The sequence below is a fragment of the Entelurus aequoreus genome, linkage group LG24 (assembly GCF_033978785.1).
Source record: "Entelurus aequoreus isolate RoL-2023_Sb linkage group LG24, RoL_Eaeq_v1.1, whole genome shotgun sequence".
Taxonomy (NCBI): Eukaryota; Metazoa; Chordata; class Actinopteri; order Syngnathiformes; family Syngnathidae; genus Entelurus; species Entelurus aequoreus.
In genome coordinates, this window is record NC_084754.1 from 37,060,329 (window position 1) to 37,086,033 (window position 25,705).

The following is a 25,705-nucleotide window of genomic DNA, read 5'->3' on the forward strand; positions in this document are numbered from 1 at the left end:
AAGTAAAGGTAAGACCATAATAACATTTTTTTAATTAAATGTGCTTTTTTGTGTGCTACAGTTTGTATGTGTAAAGTTAAAGTTAAGTAAAGTACCAATGATTGTCACGCACACACTAGGTGTGGTGAAATTTGTTCTCTGCATTTGACCCATCCCCTTGATCACCCCCTGGGAGGTGAGGGTGAGCAGTGTGCAGCAGCGGTGCTGCGCCCGGGAATAATTTTGGTGATTTAACCCCCAATTCCAACCCTTGATGCTGAGTGCCAAGCAGGGAAGAATGCTGGTATGAGCTTTTAAACATAACCCGTTAACTGCTGCCAATGAAATGGTGAATAAGATACTCTTTAGGGTTCATATGTTTGTAAATCTGACTGTGATGAAGTCAGTGCCTCACCAGTCATGAACCTCACGTCACTGAAATATACACTACCGTTTAAAAGTTTGGGGTCACCCAAACAATTTTGTGGAATAGCCTTCATTTCTAAGAACAAGAATAGACTGTCGAGTTTCGGATGAAAGTTCTCTTTTTCTGGCCATTTTGAGCGTTTAATTGACCCCACAAATGTGATGCTCCAGAAACTCAATCTGCTCAAAGGAAGGTCAGTTTTGTAGCTTCTGCAACGAGCTAAACTGTTTTCAGATGTGTGAACATGATTGCACAAGGGTTTTCTAATCATCAATTAGCCTTCTGAGCCAATGAACAAACACATTATACCATTAGAACACTGGAGTGATAGTTGCTGGAAATGGGCCTCTATACACCTATGTAGATATTGCACCAAAAACCAGACATTTGCAGCTAGAATAGTCATTTACCACATTAGCAATGTATAGAGTGTATTTCTTTAAAGTTAAGACTAGTTTAAAGTTATCTTCATTGAAAAGTACAGTGCTTTTCCTTAAAAAATAAGGACATTTCAACGTGACCCCAAACTTTTGAACGGTAGTGTACATATATAATACAGTGTTGGCGCTAGGAATTTTCAAAATGGGGTTCCAGGGACCCCATCAAGTCATAAAAATGGGGCCCCACAGTAAATTTTTGGGGTCCCACTTTTTTGTAACCGTTTTGAAAACAAATGATAAATGTATGCATTATCCTGCTATATCTCACATTCTATATTGTGTTTTGGAAAAACGTTGTCATAAATTGTCATTCATTAACAAAATAATACAAAAGTAAACAAATGTTTATGCCTATATAAATGTATTCAGTTATAAACATTCATTCTAGAGTGCAAGTAAAAATAAAAGCATGAAAGAAATATAAAAGTGATCACAAAAAAACATTTTAAATGGAACTGAATGAATTTTTACACCCTTAAAAAAATATATTTTAAAAAGATTGAAACCATTTATCATCACCAAGAGGTTAGTGCTACTTCACTTCACTTGACACTTACGGTATTTAGTAGAGATGTCCGATAATGGCTTTTTTGCAGATATCCCGATATTGTCCAACTCTTAATTACCGATTCCGATATCAACCGATACCGATATATACAGTCGTGGAATTAACACATTATTATGCCTAATTTTGTTGTGATGCCCCGCTGGATGCATTAAACAATGTAACAAGGTTTTCCAAAATAAATCAACTCAAGTTATGGAAGAAAATGCCAACATGGCACTGTCATATTTATTATTGAAGTCACAAAGTGCATTATTTTTTTTAACATGCCTCAAAACAGCAGCTTGGAATTTGGGACATGCTCTCCCTGACAGAGCATGAGGAGGTTGAGGTGGGCGGGGTTAAGGTGTGTGTGTGTGGGGGGGGGGGGGGGGGGGGGGGGGGTAGCGGGGGGTGTATATTGTAGCGCCCCGGAAGAGTTAGTGCTGCAAGGGGTTCTGGGTATTTGTTCTGTTGTGTTTTTGTTGTGTTACGGTGCGGATGTTCTCCCGAAATGTGTTTGTCATTCTTGTTTGGTGTGGGTTCACAGTGTGGCGCATATTTTTAACAGTGTTAAAATTGTTTATACGGCCACCGTCAGTGTGACCTGTATGGCTGTTGACCAAGTATGCATTGCATTTACTTGTGTGAAAAGCCGTAGATATTATGTGATTGGGCCGGCACGCAAAGGCAGATCCTTTAAGGCACGCCCCCAATATTGTTGTCTGGGTGGAAATCGGGAGAATGGTTGCCCCGGGAGATTTTCGGGAGGAGCACTGAAATTCGGGGGTCTCCCGGGAAAATCGGGAGGGTTGGCAAGTATGACTGGGAGACGCAACTACTCTGTACTTCTCCCTATGTCCGTGTACCACTCCGTACAGCTGCGTTTTAAAAAGTCATAAATGTTACTTTTTGAAACCGATACCGATAATTTCCAATATTACATTTTAAAGCATTTATCGGCCGATAACATCGGCAGTCCGATATTATCGGACATCTCTAATTGTAAATACCTCAAAAATTGATGTTTAGCTTTACTGGCTTCAAATATATTTTCCTGGAGATGGTTTATCAAATTGCTTCTCGCGGTGTGCAATGTCCGCAGTCCCACCCGACACTTTAGCTCTGTTGCCAGAAACGCTTGAGACGAAGGTAGCGCTTTGGAAACCTCTGCCAAAGAGGTTATGTTTTTCCAGGGTTTGTTTGTCTGTTTGTTAGCAACATAACTCAAAAGGTTATGGATGGATTTTGATAAAATGTTTAGGAAAGATCCATAAAAAACTATTCCTCTCATCACTACGAACACACTTCTTCCACATGCTTCCTCCTTTGTTCCCCTTTATGGCGTTCCATGCCGCCACCTTGTCAGTGCCGCGCTGCGTAGAGGATTGTGGGATATGTAGTTCAAATGAAAAAAATTAGTAGCACAGAAAATATTTTGTAGCAATATGAAATGTCTTAAATATCACAATTTCATTATTAACACTCAAACAAGGTACACATGTGCACTAATAAAAACAATGCCATCATAAGACCTACGGTAACGCTCAATTAAACACAGAGAAGATCTCTGAACTGTGCTAGCACTAGTGTTGTCCCGATACCAATATTTTAGTACCGGTACTAAAATGTATTTCGATACTTTTTGGTACTTTTCTAAATAAGGGGGACCACAAAAAAATGGGATTATTGGCTTTATTTTAACAAAAAAAATTGCGGTACATTAAACATATGTTTCTTATTGCAATGGAAGAACAATTTTGACCTTAAATAAAATAGTGAACATACTAGACAACTTGTCTTTTAGTAGTAAGTAAGCAAACAAAGGCTCCTTATTTGTCTGCTGACATATGCAGTAACATATTGTCATTTGTCATTCTATTTTGTCAAAATTATGAGGGCCTAGCTTTAAAAATTGATTATTAATCCACTTGTTCATTAACTGTTAATATCTGGTTATTTTCTGTTTTAACATGTTCTATCTACACTTCTGTTAAAATGTAATAATCACTTATTCTTCTGTTGTTTGATACTTTACATTAGTTTTGGATGACACCACACATTTAGGTATCGATCCGATACCAAGTAGTTACAGGATCATACATTGGTCATATTCAAAGTCTTCATGTGTCCAGGGACGTATTTCCTGATTTTTTTTAAAAAGGACGATAAAAAAATATCGATGTAATCATAGTAGTATCGAATAGATACACTATTGTACTTGGTATAATTACAGTGAATGTCAGGTGTAAATCCAACCATGGTGTTTGTTTACATTCAGGGTGCTAGCTTGCTGTTAGCGGTTAGCTATCGTATCCTCCTACGGTGTGTAGTGAAGCATGTTTAGCTATTCCTCGTCCTGCAGTGATAATGGTACATGTAAGAAACATACTTTATTCGTCGCCATGGAGACAAGGATTAGTGATTTATAAGTAGCTAAAACACTGCCGACTGCGAACGGACGTTCGCTGCTAGCTAGCTAGCCATGTCTTAAAGCACCTCTTCCTGAGGTGTTTTAGTGTTATAACTTCACCTTTATCTTTACTTTTTAGGCCAAAATGCGTCCATTCTCCCTTTTCCTGTCTACACACTGTGTCTGCTTGTAAGTACTCCGTGTGTGTGCGCTGTCGAACATGCTCCTCTGCTCGCAAAACCAGCAATGTCATGATGGTGACGACGCGCCGTCATGCCCGGGAACTGGTACTTTCAACAGAGTATTGTACCGTTTTTGATTCATTAGTACCTTGATACTACACCAACCCACTGTCGCTGACACGAGTTTTAGGGCTGGGCCACAAAACTCATATCCCGATATAGTTTCAGCCCATAAACTAACCTATAAATGGAAATATTCATTGACTAAATCTCCTGGTGTACACATCTAATCCTGTGCATGATATTGAAAAGTGTAAAAATGCTACCATGTTGTGATGCTACATAGTGTATTCGACAAGGTAGACCTGTTCTGTATGAAATGTATCTTTAAATGTCTTCTGTTGTGATCAGCCGGTTCCTGGGAAAAAAAGAGGGGATCTGGTCTCTCCTTCTTTAGCACAAAACTCTTGTGTTGTAAATAGAGTTAAAGGCGGGGTAATGTGTGAGAAAGGAATTGTTTGCGAAGCTCAGGGTATCTGGACTCTCAAGCTGTGCTGCAGGGCACCTGTTTGAAATTCCAAAATGTGCCAAGCGGGCGTCTAGTGCAGCGTTGCCACACACAGGTATTTCTTGCCGTGCGGCTATATTCAGGATTGGAGAAAATAAGAGCACAATGGCCAGTGTGAGATTAGAAGTGTAGCAGAGGAATGGAAAGTAAGGTACAGTGTGCCCTGAAGACGTAAGATTAGACAGCGGCCCACCAACGCCTCCCCATTCTGGAGGAACTACCTGGGTTGGCTCAGAGCTATTCACATAGTAGCCTGCGGGCCAAATCTGTCTCATGAATTACAGCAGACCACGTCACAAGTTCAGCTCCTTTCATATAGAGGATCTTTGACATGTGTTTTATGCATTCAGTTTTCATAAACAGCAGGGCGCTCCTTTCTTGTAGAGCAGGGGTCCTCAAACTACGACGCGGCGGGCCAAGGTACGGCCCACCAGCGTCCAAATCCAGCCCTCGGGGAGTCCCAATTAAAAAATATATATATATTTTTAAATAATTTTTTTAATCTGTCCTTTCTAGCCCATCTCTCAATCCATTTTCTACCACTTGTTACTCTCGGGGTCTCCTAGCCGCTCAGGCAAATCATATTGTCTAAAAATGCATTTTCCCATCGATAACGCAAACCGGCAAGTGCGCGCTCTTTCTGTCAATTAGTGCACAAGGAAAAAAATTGCGAAATCGTTGGGGAGATGTACAATAGACTGCGAGTGTAAAGTTTTTAAACATTAGTGGAAATATGACTTGTTTTTGTTCAGTCTAAGAAAAAGGCAGTTTGTCTAATCTGATTATATATATATATATATATATATATATATATATATATATATATATATATATATATATATATATATATATATATATATATATGTATATATATATATATGTATATATGTATATATATATATGTATATATGTATATATATATATATATATATATATATATATATATATATATATATACATATATAGATGGCGTCGCGACTAGTCGCAGAGGCTCAATGCTCTCCCGTTCGGTGCTTTTTTATGTTATTTATGTACGTCTTTGTTATTTTACTTTTTACATCCTGTCGGGCAAACAACGTCTACACCAGGCAGGATCTCATAGAAGTCGGATCTCCCGGAGAAAGCGCCGTCACGGCCGAGTTTATCCGTGTAAACAACATCCCGGAAGAAATTGCGAGACAACCCGGATCTCCATGGTACACTATACCAAGAACAAAGCGCCGCAGGCGGCGTAGAGAACGTAAACAGAAACGAGGCTGCAGAGCTGGTCTGCTGGAGAGGCTAAGACAACGACCGAACAGACCACCACTGCCGAGTATATTTCTCACAAATGCAAGATCACTTGCAAACAAGATGGACGAACTGAGGCTACAGGTAGCAACGAACACCACCGTGAGGAATAGCTGCGTGCTAATAGTCACAGAAACCTGGCTCCATTCATCCATCCCGGACCTAGCTATCGAGCTAACAGGCTACACTCTACACCGCCTGGACAGGACAAAAGAGGCTACAGGGAAATCGCGTGGAGGAGGACTATTAATATTCACAAAGGACACATGGGGAACACACACAAGCATTGTGAGTAGCCACTGTTCCCCTAATCTAGAATATCTGACTATTAAATGTCAACCCTTTTACCTGCCGAGGGAATACAATGCTGTGTTGCTAACCGCAGTGTACATAGCGCCAGATGCTAACGCTAGCACGGCGCTAGGTCAGCTGCATGATACAATCAACCAGCAACAAAGCATGTATCCGGAGGCTGCTCATATCATCGCAGGAGACTTTAACCATGCTAATCTGAAGGTAGTGCTCCCCAAACTACACCAGCATGTAAAATGTGCCACAAGAGGCAAAAACACACTAGACAAGGTTTACTCAAATATTAAACTGGGCTACAGAGCTAAACCTTTAGCACACATGGGCCAGTCAGACCACACATCCCTGCTACTCATCCCAGCATACACCCCCACCCGGATAAGTGCTCCCACCACAACAAAGTCCATCAAAACCTGGCCTGAAGGTGCCACTGAAAAGCTACAAGACTGCTTTGACACCACTGCGTGGGAGGTCTTTGTAGACGAGGACCTGGAGAAATACACATCAGGAGTACTGGGCTACATAAAACACTGCACAGACTCTGTTACTGTGGATAAGCGCGTCCGAGTCTATTCCAACACAAAGCCATGGATGACGAGAGAGGTGCAGAGGTTCAGATCTGGCGACGGGGAGCTCTACAGCACTGCCAGAGCCAGCCTGAAGCGTGGTATCAGGGAGGCTAAGGAGGACTACAAAACGAAGATTGAGGACTGCTTCCAAAGCAACGACTCCAGGAGGGTATGGCAGGGGGTCCAGCACATGACCAACTACAGGCCCAGCCACCTCCCGGCCGGCAGGGGAGACCCCTGGCTGGCAGAGGAGCTGAACTCCTTCTACGCCCGCTTTGAGGTAACACCATCGGAACCAGTCACACTTCACTCAGTAGCAACACCTCACCCAACAGCCACACCTCAATCAGCAGTCACACCTCACTCGGCAGACCACAGCAGCCTCACCCTTTCAGTGACGGAACACGAGGTCAGACGCACACTAAAAGCCGTGAACCCGAGGAAGGCTGCGGGACCGGACGGCGTCTCCGGACGGGTGCTGAGAGACTGCGCTGATCAGCTGGCTGGTGTCCTCACCGACATCTTCAACCGGTCCCTGTCCCAGGCCACCGTCCCATCCTGCCTGAAAACCTCCACCATCATCCCGGTACCCAAAAAGAAAAACACTGTCAGCTGTCTGAACGACTACCGGCCAGTGGCACTCACTTCCATCACAATGAAGTGTTTCGAGAAACTGGTCCGGACCCACATCCTCTCATCCCTACCGCCCGCATTGGACCCCCATCAGTTTGCCTACCGAGCCAACAGGTCTACGGAGGACGCCATCGCTACGGCTCTCCACTCCACCATGTCCCACATGGAGGGGGGGGGGGGGGAGCTATGTACGGCTGTTCTTTGTAGACTTCAGCTCTGCATTTAATACCATCTTACCTGACAGACTGGTGACCAAGCTAGCAGACCTCGGAATATCCAACCCCACCTGTCTCTGGATTAAAGACTTCCTGACTGACCGCCATCAGAGGGTGAGGATGGGTACCCACACCTCCACAGCCCTCAGCCTCAGCACCGGCTCACCTCAGGGCTGCGTGCTGAGCCCCCTGCTCTACTCACTCTACACCCACGACTTCACAGCCACCCACCCCGGCAATCACATCATAAAGTTTGCCGATGACACAACGGTGGTGGGCTGCATCTCTGGGGTCGACGAGACGGCATACCGGGACGAGGTGGAGCAGCTGGCAGTGTTGAGCAGGGTGAACAACCTGAAGCTGAATCAGCTCAAGACCCAGGAAGTGATCTTGGACAGCAGGAGGAGAAAAACTACCATACAGCCCCTGTACATCGACGGGGGCTGTGTGGAAAGAGTCTCATCCCTACGCTTCCTGGGAGTTCACCTGGATGAGGACCTGTCCTGGAGGACCAACACCACGGCCATCGTCAAGAGGGCACAGCAGAGGCTCTACTTCTTGAGAGTACTCAGGAATCTCCACCTGAGACAGGATCTGCTGGTGTCCTTCTACCGCTGTTCTGTGGAGAGCATCCTCACATACTGCATCTGCGTATGGTTCTGCAGCTGCACAGCAGCAGAGAGGAAAGCTCTCCAGAGGGTCGTCAACTCGGCCCAAAAAATCATCGGGTGCCCCCTCCCCTCCCTGGAAGAACTGTATAACTCCCGCTGCCTGAAGAAGGCAGCCAACATACTCAAGGACCCATCCCACCCCGGCAACAGCCACTTCGATCGGCTGCCTTCCGGCAGACGTTTCAGAACCATGCGAACCCGCACAAATAGACTCAGGAACAGTTTATACCCCCGGGCCATAACTGCACTAAACGCAGCTAAATTGTAAAAAAAAACAAAAACTCCCTCACGTGCAACATGAGGAAGCCACCGGTCAATCACGATCCGGGACTGTGCAATCAGCGATTACATGCCAACTGGACAATATTTATCATATTTATTCACACAATTAATCCACAATAAAAAGCCTGCACAGCATAGGAGGTAGGAAATGCTGACTCCCACCCCCTTAGCACATTGGGATTCAGCATTACTCCTCTCTAGTCACTTTATACTTTTTACTGTCTCGTTTTCTTTTACATTGCCTCCTGGAGTGGTCTTAGGCCACATTGTATATTGCATATTGTGTATATTGTGTTGTTTTTGTATATTGTGTGGTTTCTTCTTTTAAAAAAAATGCAAAGCACCTCAGGGAAGCAATCTAAATTTCGTTGGACCTGTACTTGTACATGCACAATGACAATAAAGATCATTCATATATATATATATATATATATATATATATATATATATATATATATATATATATATATATATATACATACATACATACATACATACATACATACATATAATATATATATATATATATATATATATATATATATATATATAAATATATATATATATATATATATATATATATATATATAATATATATATATATATATATATATATTTATATGTATGTATGTGTGTATATATATTATATATATATATATGTTTATATACCGGTATATATACACTACCGTTCAAAAGTTTGGGGTCACCCAAACAATTTTGTGGAATAGCCTTAATTTCTAAGAACAAGAATAGACTGTCGAGTTTCAGATGAAAGTTCTCTTTTTCTGGCCATTTTGAGCGTTTAATTGACCCCACAAATGTGATGCTCCAGAAACTAAATCTGCTCAAAGGAAGGTCAGTTTTGTAGCTTCTGTAACGAGCTAAACTGTTTTCAGATGTGTGAACATGATTGCACAAGGGTTTTCCAATCATCAATTAGCCTTCTGAGCAATGAGCAAACACATTGTACCATTAGAACACTGGAGTGATAGTTGCTGGAAATGGGCCTCTATACACCTATGTAGATATTGCACCAAAAACCAGACATTTGCAGCTAGAATAGTCATTTACCACATTAGCAATGTATAGAATGTATTTCTTTAAAGTTAAGACTAGTTTAAAGTTATCTTCATTGAAAAGTACAGTGCTTTTCCTTTAAAAATAGGACATTTCAGTGTGACCCCAAACTTTTGAACGGTAGTGTATACATATGTGTGTGTATAGATAAGTGTAAATGTGTGTGTGTGTATATTTATATGTATATGTATATATATGTATATTACATACATATAGCCCGGCCCCTGGCCAAATTCTTTTAACCCATTGCGGCCCCCGGGTCAAAAAGTTTGGGTACCCCTGTTGTAGAGCAAGGTTGCTCAAACGTTTTGCCTCCAAGAGCCACGGTGAAAATGTGCTAAAGTTCGGCCTATTATTTGCGCACTATTGACAAGTGATGTACCAAAAACTTGACCACTAAAAAAAGACTTTGATCATGGAAAACTGCGCTACCGAAACCGGATGTAACCAAAACGCACGCCATTGTCTGGAGCGTTGTTAGCATGTCTGCGATGTGGACGAGAGTCTTAGGAAGTCGCATGGCTGCAGTTTTTGTGACCCCAAGATGCAAGAACCAGGAGGACGAAGAGCAGGTAAGATGAGTTTTATTCCTCACACAGAGAGGGAAGCTGTCTTGCATGTAACAGTTACCAACATAAAGTGTGATCTTCAAGCACTGAGGAATGCTCGAGACAAGGCATAAATAGAACATATGCTGATTGGCAGCAGGTGTGGACCGGCTGCCAATCAACGGCAGGTGAGGAAAAAAACAGTTCTCAGCGGAACAAGCAGGAAGTGGAAACCAAAATAAGAGCACTCATAGGAAGTAAATACAAAAACAAGGAAAACAAACAGAAATGAAGTGTCAGATCGTCAGAGATTTTTATATATATATTGCAGATCTACCTGCGCACACCCATCTACAAAATGTGCAAATATTAAGAGGACAGTGACGGCTTTTAAGAAGAGAAAGTGAAACTGGAGCAACAGCGCCAAGCAAGTGTGACGTCATGCTCGCTTCAGCCTCTTTAGTCGGGGACATGGAGGGACAGAAGTAGAGTCTCCAAACACGAGTACATTCTATAATAACACAGAGAAGAACATGCTAGATTAAGGGTTTCCCCTAGACTGCCATGATACCTGTGGTGGTGGGTGGGTGGTTATGGGCGTGGTCACCATGACATCATCAAATCGTTTGCACGATCTGCTATGGTGATATGATTAAAAAATAAAAATAAAACATTTCACTAGTGTTTTATACAATTGACTCACCTTAGTTTTATCCTGTTTCTAAATGTGTGTTTTAACTCCTGTGCAGCACTTTGTGAAACTTAAATTTTTTTCTAAAATGTGCTGTATAAATAAAGTTGTTTGGATTGGATACAAAGGCTCAAAAATTGTATACCTACATTTAAAAAACAAATATGTATTTATTAGTATTAAGATATGTTTTTATTCCGTTTTGCCATATTTCCAATTGAGAATTTTTCAAGTGTCATTTTAAAGACTTTTAATGACTTTTTTAAAATTAAAAACTACTAGCAACAAATGTAATCTTCTTTTGCTGTTATTTATAGAATGTAGTTGTGTTTAGAAACTCTACTACTGTCCTCCATGTCCCTGTCTAAAGAGGCTGAAGCGAGCATGACGTCACACTTGCTTCGCGCTGCTCCAGTTGAACTTTCTCTTCTTAAAAGCCGCCACTGTCCTCTTAATATTTCGTAGATCTCTGTCCACGGGTATATCAGGTTACGTCCACATCACAGACATGCTGACAACGCTCCAGACAATGGTGTGCGTTCTGTTTACATCCGGGTTCGGCAGCACTGTTTTCGGGGATCAAAGTCCTTTTTTGGTGGTCGAATTTTCGGCACATCACTTGTCAATAGTGCACAAATAATAGGCTATATATTTATAAGTGCTTGATTTATACAGGCTAGTAAGGTAAAGTTTTGTACCTGACAAGTTTCGGCTATCTTGCTTCTGCAGCCTTCATCAGAGGTGTCACGTGATGTTAGCGTGACGTCATCTGTCATCTGGTGTGCGCCCTACCCCCGGCGCACACCAGGGGACACCGCCATCCCACCACTTCAGGTGGGATGGAACAATCCATGTAACACGTCACAGATGACGTCACGCTAACATCACGTGACACCTCTGCAGATCAAGATAGCCGAAACTTGTCAGGTACAAAACTTTACCTTACTAGCCTATATAAATCAACCACTTATAAATACACATTAGTAGGCTAAATTAACCTCTTCAACATAATAGGCTATATATACAGTCGTGGTCAAAAGTTTACATACACCCGTAAGGAACACAATGTCATGGCTGTCTTGAGTTTCCAATAATTTCTACAACTCTTATTTTTTTGTGATAGAGTGATTGGAGCATATACTTGTTGGTCACAAAAAATATTCATGAAGTTTGGTTCTTTTATGAATTTATTATGGGTCTACTGAAAATGTGACCAAATCTGCTGGGTCAAAAGTATACATACAGTATTGTTAATATTTGCTTACATGTCCCTTGGCAAGTTTCACTGCAATAAGGCACTTTTGGTAGCCACCCACAAGCTTCTGGTTGAATTTTGAACCACTCCTCTTGACAAAATTGGTGCAGTTCAGCTAAATTTGTTGGTTTTCTGACATAGACTTGTTTCTTCAGCATTGTCCACACGTTTAAGTCAGGACTTTGAGAAGGCCATTCTAAAACCTTAATTCTAGCCTGATTTAGCCATTTCTTTACCACTTTTGACGTGTGTTTGGGGTCATTGTCCTGTTGGAACACCCAACTGCGCCCAAGACCCAACCGCCAGGCTGATGATTTTAGGTTGTCCTGAAGAATTTGGAGGTAATCCTCCTTTTTCATTGTCCCATTTACTCCCTGTAAAGCACCAGTTCCATTGGCAGCAAAACAGGCCCAGAGCATAATACTACCACCACCATGCTTGACGGTGGCATGGTGTTCCTGGGATTAAAAGCCTCACCTTTTTTCCTCCAAACATATTGCTGGGTATTGTGGCCAAATAGGTCAATGTTTGTTTCATCTGACCACAGAACTTTCCTCCAGAAGGTCTTATCTTTGTCCATGTGATGAATATTGGCCTGCTTTTGCCTGCTTTGGCCTGCTTTGGCCAGCTTACGCAAACAAATGCAGTCACCATGGGATGTCCAAATGGTTTGACTGTACATGACTGGAAATACAAATGGAAACAAAAGGAAATCATCTACCGTTATGGCTGGGATCTAGAGCGCTGGAAAAATCTTCATTTTGACTCTGAGTGTTTTTTACCCATGGCAAAGAGCTAAAATCTGGTGTCCATACACGTTCCTTCATTTCACGCTCATCACTCAATCTCCGTAAAAATGCTTTCGCCCTCTGACCCCTCTCCAAGTCTCATTTGAAGCACCCTGCCCACGCTTTCATTCCCCCCTTCAACCTGCTGATGAGAATCATCCACTCATAGATCAAAACCTCATGGTTGCCTAGCCGGGGCGCCGCCCAATACCGGCGGTCCCTCCCCCACCATTGCCTCATCAACCTCCTCGCAGCGTAGACCCGCCCTGACACCTGCTCCCACTGCGCTGCTTCTCCCTCATGTCAGCATCCCCCATTTGTGGTTCAACACATGGTGGGGGACAACAGGCTGAACCCAGCAATTTGTTTATATTTATTCCAAACAGCTTTGATTCGGCATCATGCAATCAACAATAATTATTGTGTGAATGCTCCAAAGCATTTTCTACACCAAATATTCATCTATTTATTAAACTTCTTTAACTTCTTAGACTTAGACTTGGACTAAGACAAACTTTAATGATCCACAAGGGAAATTGTTCAACACAGTAGCTCAGTTTTGGCGCGCTCTAGCTTCCACATTTTTCACCCGATTCAAACTGTTCGAACTTCAAACTGTTCAGCCTATTCGGGAATCGCGGGCTTTTCCTTGACAAATTCCAAAAATTCCCAGATTTCCCAGAATTCCAGGTTTTCCAGGACATTTTTCCCATTCAAAATGAACTGGCCATTTTTCAAACTTCCCTCATTTCCACATTTTTCAACCGATTCAAACCATTCCACCTTCAACACATTCCACCATCCTGGAAATTAAATCTAAATTTTTTCCAACTTCAAAAAAATTCCGGGATTTTCCAGAGTTCCTGGTCTTCCAGGAATTCCGTAATACCATTTCTCAATTCAACATGTTAGTAATTCAAAATTTTTCTACCGATTTGAAAAATTCTAACACCAACCATTTCAACTCTTTCAGGCCATTCATGTTTTTTACCATTTTCAAAAAAAAGTCCCGCTTTTCCGGAAATTCTAAAATTTGGGGGAATTCCCTTTGAAATCAAAGGGACATTGTTCAAAGTTCCATAACTCCCACATTTTTCATCTGATTCAAACTGTTCCAACTTCAAAACATTCAGGAATTTTGTGCTCTACTTCAACAATTCAAAAAAAAATCCAGGATTTCAGTTCAACTTCAGCATTGGAGATTCCTTCAGGAATTGCCTCATTGATTTTCCAGATCAGCGTGTATATGGGCCATTTGTGTTCAGTGTTTCAGACTATTTATTACCAGGCACAAGCCCCTATTGCATCCAATGACACTGTATTGATGTTGTGCTGGCTATAGAAATGCATGAAACATTATGGTCTTCCACACCGACAATACTCTTCCTGGTCCAACATAAATAAGTTGGGAAATAAACATTACGGACAGAAAGGGATTTAGGAGCTCAGTGTTGATTTGCTTTGTGACTTGGGCATCTGGTCCAGATGACTTCCGGACACCTCCCTAGTAAGCTGTTCCAGGCACGCCCAACCAGGAACAATTTCTGGAGTAAATTTACCAGACATTATCTATCCATCTAAAACGGATCTACTAAGCTCGTGAGCTTGTGTCTCCTAAATGAGCAAAATATAGAGCGCGATACATTCAGCGTGTTTGTGCACCTGTATATGGAGAATATATGCTGATAATCAGAACGCCCCCAATACTGGGAGTAGGTGCAAATATAATCATTTAGCACTCGCAGTGTGATTTATCAAGGCTAAAGGAGTGGCATAAAACATATCTTTCTGTGGCAGCATCGGAGAAAGTTGTTCATGTAAACAAAGTACGGTGAATTCAAGGACCGATGACATTTGTAGGACACAACGGCGCTCGCCAAATACTCTCATCAGTGAAGCATGTATAACAAACAGTGGGATTTCTAACAATTAGGGAGGTTTGTGTCATGTTTGTCCTCCTGCAGAAAATATATTAAAACAAAACATTTATTTTTCCCTGATCTTTTTCCATTTTCACACATTTTTGAAAAAGCTCCAGGGAGCCACTAGGGCGGCACTAAAGAGGGTTGCCACCCCCTGGTCTAGATCAATGGTCCCCAACCACTGGTCCAGGGACTAGTACCGGTCCAGGGACTAGTACCGGTCCAGGGACATGTACCGGTCCGTGACGCATTTGCTATCGGGCCGCACAGAAACATTTAATAATTTATTTAGATCACAATTTCTCTAACTTAACTTCTGCTTTTCTCATTAAACACACCAATAAGCTTCTTCATAGATGTATAATAACACCCCTACTAGGAAGACATAATTTGTTATATTTGTTATATTTTTGTTACATGGGAAAATGCACATACATGAACATACAGTATAAAATGTAAACGTGCCAGATTGTAGCCAAAGGCTAATTTCCATCTGCAGTCCTTGGCAGGTTGATGGTATGTAAAGCAAAGTCCATTAAAAGTGAAGTTAGACAGCACCAACTTTAGACAAAAACAGTACAATACAAAACACAGACTCAGATATAATTAAAGCTGCAAGCAGCGATGGACGGGACCGACTTTAAAGGCTCATAAAATCCAAACCGGAGCAGTAATTAAAACTCTTTCATCAACTTTTAATGAAAAGGGTTCAATCTCTCTCCTGTGCTAATTTGAAGCCGACACGACAAATGCGCTCAGAGGAGATAATGTTTGAAAAAAGGTGATTGTTTTTACACAACTTTTGTTTTGAAGGGGGAATTGCAAACTTCCTGTTGATTTTTGCTGGGGGTTGTCAGTGTCTGAAATATAGGTCTAAGTGAGACCTACATAGAGCTTTTTGTTTCATGTCTCTACGACATTCCTACCCGGGAGTTACAGGCAGTTTTGTCTGTGTTTTCTTCCTAGGGGGCACTAGAGCGCAATTTTGAGTTTTGGGGTTTGGTTTATTGATTAGATCGCAATTTTCGCCAGTTCTGACGTGTGTGTCCAATTTGGTGAGTTTTGAAGCATGTTAAGGGGGTCAAATTACAGCTCAAAGAGGCGGCGGTATAATAATAAAACGCTAGAAATACAATAGGGTCCTCTGTCCCAAAGGGACTCGGTCCCTAATAATACAAATTAAATCATGTAAAGACATATATATATATATATATATATATATATATATATATATATATATATATATATATATATATATATATATATATATAATTACAGTAGGTTGCTGTACGACATCAGCTTAAGACAGAACAAGAATAAAGTCACCATAGTAGTAGTATATGTATATATATATATATATATATATATATATATATATATATATATATATATATATATATATATATATTTGTGTATTATTGTTGTCCCGATACCAATATTTTGGTACCGGTACCGGTCCAAAATGTATTTTGATACTTTTCTGTACTTTTCGATACTTTTCTAAATAAAGGGGACCACAAAAAATTGCAAGTGGAGGACAAGTGGTAGAAAATGGATTATTAATCTACTTGTTCATTTACTGTTAATACCTGCTTACTTTCTCTTTTGATATGTTCTATCTTCACTTCTGTAAAAATGTAATAATCACTTATTCTTCTGTTTGGATGTTTTACATTAGTTTTGGATGATACCACAAATTTGGGGAGCGATCCGATACATTGGTAATATTCAAAGTCTTCATATGTCCAGGGACATATTTCCTGAGTATATAAACATAATATACCGTATTTTTCGGAGTATAAGTCGCACAATAAGTCGCATAACAAAGAAGGAAAAAAAACATATAAATCGCACTGGAGTATAAGTCGCATTTTTGGGGGAAATTTATTTTTGATAAAACCCAACACCAAGACTAGACATTTGAAAGGCAATTTAAAATAAATCAAGAATAGTGAACAACAGGCTGAATAAGGTCGGTATTTTTTAGAGGCGGTATAGTACCGAATATGATGAATTAGTATCGCGGTACTATACTAATACCGGTATACCGTACAACCCTATTGTGTATATATGTATATATTTGTGTATGTATATGTATATTAGGGGTGTGGGAAAAAATAGATTTGAATTCGAATCGCGATTCTCACGTTGTGCGATTCATAATCGATTCTCATTTTTTAAAAAATCGATTATTTTATTATTTTTATTTAAAATGTATTTATTTATTTATTTATTTATTTTTTAAATTAATTAATCCAACAAAACAATACACATCAATACCATAACAATGCAATCCAATTCCAAAACCAAACCCGACCCAGCAACACTCAGAACTGCAATAAACAGAGCAATTGAGAGGAGACACAAACACGACACAGAACAAACCAAAAGTAGTGAAACAAAAAATGAATATTATCAACAACAGTATCAATATTAGTTACAATTTCAACATAGCAGTGATTAAAAATCCCTCATTGACATTATCATTATCGGAATCAGAATCAGAATAGTTTTATTGCCATTGTTTGAGAACGGGTCCACAAACTAGGAATTTTTCTTGGTGCAATTGTGCAACATAAACCACACATATAACACATATTTGGTAATAAAAAGAGCTGTAACTGAGCTATCAGATCTTGTTATAGACTTAGAAGGAATTCAAGGAGCTACTGTTAGGAGTTATTGTTCATGTGCCTGATGGCCGAGGGGAAAAAACTGTTCAGGTGGCGGGAGGTGTGGGTCTGGATGGAGCGTAGTCTCCTGCCTGAGGGGAGAGGGGAGAATAGTGTGTGTCCAGGGTGAAAAGAGTCAGCTGTGATCCGACCCACAAGCCTCCTGGTCCTGGAGGAGAACAAGTCCTGGAGGGATGGGAGCTTGCAGCCAATCACCTTCTCAGCAGCATGTACGATGCGCTGCATTCTATGCTTATCCTGGACTGTGGCGCCGGGGAACCACACTGTGATGGAGGAGGTCAGGATGGACTCTATGATGGCTGAGTAAAACTGCACCAGCATCTCTGTAGGCACCTTAAGTTTCTTCAGCTGCCGCAGGAAGTACATCCTCTGCTGCGCCTTCTTGATGAGGGAGCTGATGGTCGGCTCCCACTTGAGGTCTTGGGTGATGGTGGTGCCCAAGAAACGGAAGGAGTCCACAATGGGGACGGGGGTGGAAGAGTCAATCAGGGTGAGGGGGGATGGTGGGGCTGTGACTTTCCTGAAGTCCATGATCATCTCCACTGTTTTCTGGGCGTTCAGCTGCAGGTTGTTGAGGCTGCACCAGGACGCCAGCCGGTCCACCTCTCTCCTGTAGGCGGACTCATCGCCATCCGAGATGAGCCCGATGAGGGTGGTGTCATTAGACATTTATAATAATAAAAAAAAAAGAACAATAGTGTCACAGTGGCTTACACTTGCATCACATCTCATAAGCTTGACAACACACTGTGTCCAATATTTTCACAAAGATAAAATAAGTCATATTTTTTGTTCATTTATTAGTTAAAACAAATTTACATTATTGCAATCAGTTGATAAAACATTTTCCTTTACAATTATAAAAGCTTTTTACTAAAATCTACTACTCTGCTTGCATGTCAGCAGACTGGGGTAGATCCTGCTGAAATTCTATGCATTGAATGAATAGAGAATCCTTTTGAATCGGGAAAAAATCGTTTTTGAATCGAGAATCGTGTTGAATTGAAAAAAAAATCGATTTTGAATTGAATCGTGAGACACCCATAGATTCACAGCCCTAATGTATATACTGTGTGTATATATATATATATATATATATATATATATATATATATATATATATATATATATATATATATATATATATATCCTCGGTTTAGAGGTCACGGTTCGGTTCATTTTCGGTACAGTAAGAAAACAACAAAATATACATTTTTGGGTTATTTATTTATCAAATTTGCAAAAATCTTCCACCAAAAATATTTTTCTTACTGGAATATTTGATGTAAAGTAATCGGAACCTTGGATAGGTCAATAATTCATAATATAATTAATTTTGAATTAATATTATGTTTTGAGCAATGACAGTTTGAAAGAAAAATAAACAGCTTTGTTTTATTAGTCAACATTGCATATATATACATTATATATATGCATAGATACATATGTGTGTGTATATATATAATATATATATACACACACATATGTATATATATATATATATATATATATATATATACACACATATGTATCTATATATACACACACATATGTATCTATGCATATATATAATGTATATATATATATATATATATATATATATATATCCATCCATCCATTTTCTACCGCTTATTCCCTTCGGGTTCGCGGGGGGTGCTGGAGCCTATCTCAGCTACATACGGGCGGAAGGCGGGATTCACCCTGGACAAGTCGCCTATATATATATATATATATATATATATATATATATATATATATATATATATATATATATATATATATATATATATATATATATATATATATATATATATATATACACACATATGTATCTATGTATATATATATGTATACACTCATTCAATGTTATGGTGAGTTGTATTTTTAATCCACTTTTTTTTTTGCTTCATTTATCTAGAACGCTAGTCCACGAAAAGAATGCCTTTATTAACGGGTCCCTGGTGCAAGAAAAGTTGGGGACCCCTGGCTAGCTCACACATTTGTGGTATACATGTGTGTGTGCTGCATATTCTACAACACAACAAAACAGCACAGGTTGCACTGTTGTCATATGATGTCATGAATGTGGAGGGAAATGAGTGTTACTCGTAGCTGCAAAAGATGTGTTTAAATAGAGCAATCTGCACCACTTTTGCACTTTATACCAATTCTACAACACGCCCACCAATAATACACACCATTTTATGTTTTTTTTAGCGTGTAGAATAGGAAAATCAAATGTGTAACAAGTTAATGTCTTTCTTTGAAGAAGTTGTGGCCATCATGCATTGTTGCCAGACAAATTCCTTCATTTTACGCTCACATATCCAACCAAAATGTTTTCATCAGGGTCTAGTTTGCCATTTCTCATTGCGTTGTGTTAATTGCGTCCTCTCATCATCTGCAAATAAGCTATTCAACTGAGGACACGCCGCCAACAACGTGAGCTTCCTGGAGCTCCTAAATGCGCCTGCCCGGGCATCTTGCATGCATCCTGTGGCTGCAAGTGAACCTGCTGATGTGATTGCTTCTGAGAAATGTCATCATTTATTGATGTCTCCATTAAAGCGCCATTGAAGTCGGAATAGAGTTGGAGACGCAGAGCGGGTGGGAATGGCGAGCCTACAAGCTAACTGCAACTGAAAAAGTGGTCCGTCACACCAGAAGTGTGACCCCTTTTCATTTCTTCTCCTTGGCTCACTTCAGATTGTTGGAGCAATAACATTTTTTGAGCTTGGATTTTACATTAATGGATTCACATTCAACCACAGTCACAATAAAAAGCATGTCAAATATTCATAGCCCGAACAAGAGGTGCCAGAAAAGACCCCGTTTGATGGCAAGTTTAAAAAAAATGCCAGGTCGTTTACATCTCAACATATTTTAGTATCACTTTGTTATATGTCGCCGACAAGGAAATGTTTTCTATAATTACTCCTTCCTCCCCCTCATTGTTTAATAATGTAAAGAGAGCATTAAGTTTGAATACCCTTGCTTCTGGCAGAGATTGTATTGTGATCTATCGCCGCTGCGTTTGCATGGCACTCAGGCAAGATAAATCTATTACATACAATTGAAGGAAAATAGCTACAGAGTACAAAACTACATGGAACATCGAGCAACATCAAAGGATGTGTGCGGTTTTCTTTGGTTTTTGTGGCTTTTTTTTTTTGTGCCTATGTCAACTTTTTATACACTTGTATGACTGTTAAAAACGTTTCAAGGTTATTAAAACATTGCTCTATCCCACGGGGGTATGGAGGAAAATATTTTCCCACGTGGGCCGGACTGGTGAAATCATGGCATATCCATCCATCCATCCATCCATCTTCTTCCACTTATCCGAGGTCGGGTCGCGGGGGCAGCAGCCTAAGCAGGGAATCCTAGACTTCCCTCTCCCCAGCCAGTTCATCCAGCTCTTCCCGGAGGATCCCGACGCGTTCCCAGGCCAGCCGAAGACATAGTCTACCCAACGTGTCTTGGGTCTTCCCCGTGGCCTCCTACCGGTCGGACGTGCCCTAAACAACTCCCTAGGGAGGCGTTCGGGTGGCATCCTGACCAGATGGCCGAACCACCTCCTCTGGCTCCTCTCCATGTGGAGGAGCAGCGGCTTTACTTTGAGCTCCTCCCGGATGACAGAGCTTCTCACCCTATCTCTAAGGGAGAGCCCTGCCACCCGGCGGAGGAAACTAATTTTGGCCGCTTGCACCCGCTTGCATCCTTTCGGTCATAACCCAAAGCTCATGACCATAGGTGAGGATGTGAACGTAGATCGACCGGTAAATTGAGAGCTTTGCCTTCCGGCTCAGCTCCTTCTTCACCACAACGGATCGATACAGCGTCCGCATTACTGAAGACGCCGCACCGATCCGCCTGTCGATCTCACGATCCACTCTTCCCTCACTCGTGAACAAGACTCCGAGGTACTTGAACTCCTCCACTTGGGGCAAGATCTCCTCCCCAACCCGGAGATGACACTCCACCTTTTGTGCATGATGTCACCAAGATGACTTATCAAAACAACACTAAATTAAAGTGCACTTTTTGTACAGAACGCCACTACAACAGTTTAAAACAAATAAAGTGCACTTTTGTGCATGATGTCACACAAGATATTTCGATAACTGTCAAATAAAAATGAGCTGCATAATAGGAAATCAAATAGTGTACGTCCTTCGCTATGTGGTAGGTTCCTGCGGACGTTATCTCCTTCAGTTGTTGACTTTTTTTTTTTCATATGGTGTTGATGTGGAAATAGTTGCTTTGGCATTTTGTTGGCGTGGCACCGGCCGGAGATGTTGACATGCAGTTTCAAGCACTCCTCATTCTCTAGCAGGTGACTTTTCAAATGATGTTACATTAGCAGTGCTGCTACTTTTTGTAGCAACGCTTTTGCCGCATAAATGTTCAACATATTCCCGCTTGAAGCCAAACCACCGCCGGACGATGGATTCCGTGCTGTTTTTCTTGGTAATTAATTCTTCCTTCATTTGTTACCAGATTCGCACCTTCTCTCTCTCTCGTATTACCACCCGCACCTCACCGTCAGCATCACAGCTAACGTTACCATGACGCTACCTGTCTGCTCCGCGGGAGCGTGTGACAATGCACACGTGACGTGTGTAAGAAGGTGCACTTGGTTTACGTCTCTGTGAGAAGGAGAGACAAGAAAGAGTGGGAAACGCTTGTAGTGTAATGCCCGCAGCTAAAAGCAACTGCGTGAGAACGTATACTCCAATATCACGGTATAGTCATTTTCTATATCGCACAGAGTCAAACCCGCGACATATCGAGTATATTGATAAATCGTCCAGCCCTAATTCCACCTATAACTTAAAAATAAAGACAACTTCAAAATTGTTGCTTTGTTTCACTTTGGCCAAAAATAGAACATGCACATTCTTAAAATGTACACATTATAAATAATCCTCTTGGCAAAACACTTCAGGTTAGTTGAACATTCTGAGGAGAATTTTTTTTTATTTTTTTTTTACAAAGCCATTAAACTTTAAGCACTTCCTGTTCAACATTCTCATGTTGGCAGTTCACCAATAAAGACGTGTTTGGAAACGCAATCGAGTGTTTCCTCAAACTGCCACATTGGTGAGATTTACAACTGCCACAACACACTCATTTATCATCATTCAAATACATTGATAATATACTCAAAACAAAATAAATGACACCATTATAGCCGAATTAAAGGTAACATAACTACCAAATTAACCAATGTGAACTTGGTAGATTTAAGCATAAAATAAAATAGAACAAACAGCACATGTACAAACCTCGTTTCCATATGAGTTGGGAAATTGTGTTAGATGTAAATATAAACGGAATACAATGATTTGCAAATCCTTTTCAACCCATATTCAGTTGAATGCACTACAAAGACAAGATATTTGATGTTCAAACTCATAAACTTTATTTTTTTTTGTGCAAATAATAATTAACTTAGAATTTCATGGCTGCAACACGTGCCAAAGTAGTTGGGAAAGGGCATGTTCACCACTGTGTTACATGGCCTTTCCTTTTAACAACACTCAGTAAACGTTTGGGAACTGAGGAGACACATTTTTTAAGCTTCTTAGGTGGAATTCTTTCCCATTCTTGCTTGATGTACAGCTTAAGTTGTTCAACAGTCCGGGGTCTCCGTTGTGGTATTTTAGGCTTCATAATGTGCCACACATTTTCAATGGGAGACAGGTCTGGACTACAGGCAGGCCAGTCTAGTACCCGCACTCTTTTACTATGAAGCCACGTTGATGTAACACGTGGCTTGGCATGGTCTTGCTGAAATAAGCAGGGGCGTCCATGGTAACGTTGCTTGGATGGCAACATATGTTGCTCCAAAACCTGTATGTACCTTTCAGCATTAATGACGCCTTCACAGATGTGTAAGTTACCCATGTCTTGGGCACTTATACAGCTCCATACCATCACAGATGCTGGCTTTTCAACTTTGCGCCTTTAACAATCCGGATGGTTCTTTTCCTCTTTGGTCCGGAGGACACGACGTCCACAGTTTCCAAAAACAATTTGAAATGTGGACTCGTCAGACCACAGAACACTTTTCCACTTTGTATCAGTCCATCTTCGATGAGCTCAGGCCCAGCGAAGCTGACGGCGTTTCTGGGTGTTGTTGAAAAACGGTTTTCGCCTTGCATAGGAGAGTTTTAAAGGCCTACTGAAACCCACTACTACCGACCACGCAGTCTGATAGTTTAAATGTCAATGATGAAATCTTAACATTGCAACACATGCCAATACGACCGGGTTAAATTATAAAGTACAATTTTAAATATCCCGGCAAACTTCCGGCTGAAAACGTTCGAAGGTCACAGGCTTAGCTGCTTACGTGCAGTGATTTCTCCAGATTCTTTGAACCGTTTGATGATATTACGGACCGTAGATGGTGAAATCCCTAAATTCCTTGCAATAGCTGGTTGAGAAAGGTTTTTCTTAAACTGTTCAACAATTTGCTCACGCATTTTTTGACAAAGTGGTGACCCTCACCCCATCCTTGTTTGTGAATGACTGAGCATTTTTGGAATCTACTTTTATACCCAATCATGGCACCCACCTGTTCCCAATTTGCCTGTCCACCTGTGGGATGTTCCAAATAAGTGTTTGATGAGCATTCCTCAACTTTATCAGTAATTATTGCCACCTTTCCCAACTTTTTTGTCACGTGTTGCTGGCATCAAATTTTAAAGTTAATGATTATTTGAAAAAAAAAAATGTTTATCAGTTTGAACATCAAATATGTTGTCTTTGTAGCATATTCAACTGAATGTGGGTTGAAAAGGATTTGCAAATCATTCTATTCCGTTTATATTTACATCTAACACAATTTCCCAACTCATATGGAAACGGGATTTGTAGAAACACACATTTTTGCAATGGAGTTCAGTATGCACATTGTGCATTCAAGCAATTGCGAGCACTGCACGGAACTGTAACTACAAAGATCAAGTTGACTTTAGTCTTTGCATCTTACCGTTTCATTATTTTATCTGTAAGTGGGTAATTTACAATTAAAGAAGGTATTGAGCGGCGATACCGTCGCCATCTGCTGCCAGCCAAAACAGGAGCAGCCATTGCTTGTACCTGCACTGTTTGGGGTAGCGGCAGCTAATCCAGAGAGTGCTTACAGTCATCTGACATTTCATCTTAAACAGTGTGATGTGTAATGTGAGTTACACTTAAATTGCATTTATTTCAAACATCCAGGGGACATTTAAAACAGCAGTTTCTTTCATTAAAAAATTGCAGTTCATTTGTATACTCTGCAAACTCATTTTGCAAGCTGCGGTCCGGATTAAACCTGTTCGTACGTTTGACACCCCTCCTCTATCCTGTTGGTAAAATAAACCATGGAACTTAATATTTTTGTTGTCATTATATTTTATGGAAAATCCTGTTTAGTATTTCTTACAGATAGTCAACCATTGTTCCTGACCTGAATAGATTGTAAGGTTCTACTCCCCCTCCAGTAATATTGTGCTAAATAAAACAAATTGTTCATACTGTAGAATCCATTGTTAGTACTTGTTGTTTTCAAAAGCTGAATATTTCCTTATATAAAGGCTAATCAACATTTGTATTTTTTCAGGCTCCTCCAGGGAAGTAAAAGCTCCGGACGAGGTCTCGGAGCAAATTGTCCAGAAGCTGAGAGGCAAGAAAGAGTTCACTGTGCTGGTGACCCTCAAACAAGAGCACCTCAACTCAGGGGTCATCCTCTCCATCCATCAGTCGGAGAACAGGTTAGCAATATCGGAGCAAGTCACACATTACGCTATTACACACAAGTACTACTCAAATAAATTGTTCTTCGGACCGCATTTTCAGAACGCTAAGGACTGAAGGGTTTGGACATCTTCCTTAACTATTGGTTCTATTTTTCATATGTCAATGTAAAGCTCTGCTATACTTTTAACATGTTTACGTCACAAATAGTCCTAAAAAAATCATACTATACCAGGACTCGAATTTTAACTTTTTAAAGTGATTTGCCTTAAAGGAGGGCTCATATTTTAGGGCTCCGAGGCAAGTTGGAAGGGCACCAAGGCAAACATAATTTATTTATATGTATGTGTATATATATATATATATATATATATATATATATATATATGTATGTATGTATGTATGTATGTATGTATGTATGTATGTATGTATGTATGTATGTATGTATGTATGTATGTAT

The 25,705-nt window shown here is 40.5% G+C and overlaps 1 protein-coding gene across 3 annotated transcripts in view; it reads left to right on the plus strand.

Annotated features, from left to right (window-relative positions):
* The window catches only part of nell2a (neural EGFL like 2a), a 442,132-nt gene that overhangs the window by 48,504 nt on the left and 367,923 nt on the right, over positions 1-25,705 (plus strand). For all 3 annotated transcript variants that reach the window (XM_062035926.1, XM_062035927.1, XM_062035925.1), the window contains one exon: positions 25,112-25,262. In XM_062035926.1, the coding sequence (XP_061891910.1) occupies positions 25,112-25,262 (151 nt within the window). The remainder of the gene's footprint in view (positions 1-25,111; positions 25,263-25,705) is intronic.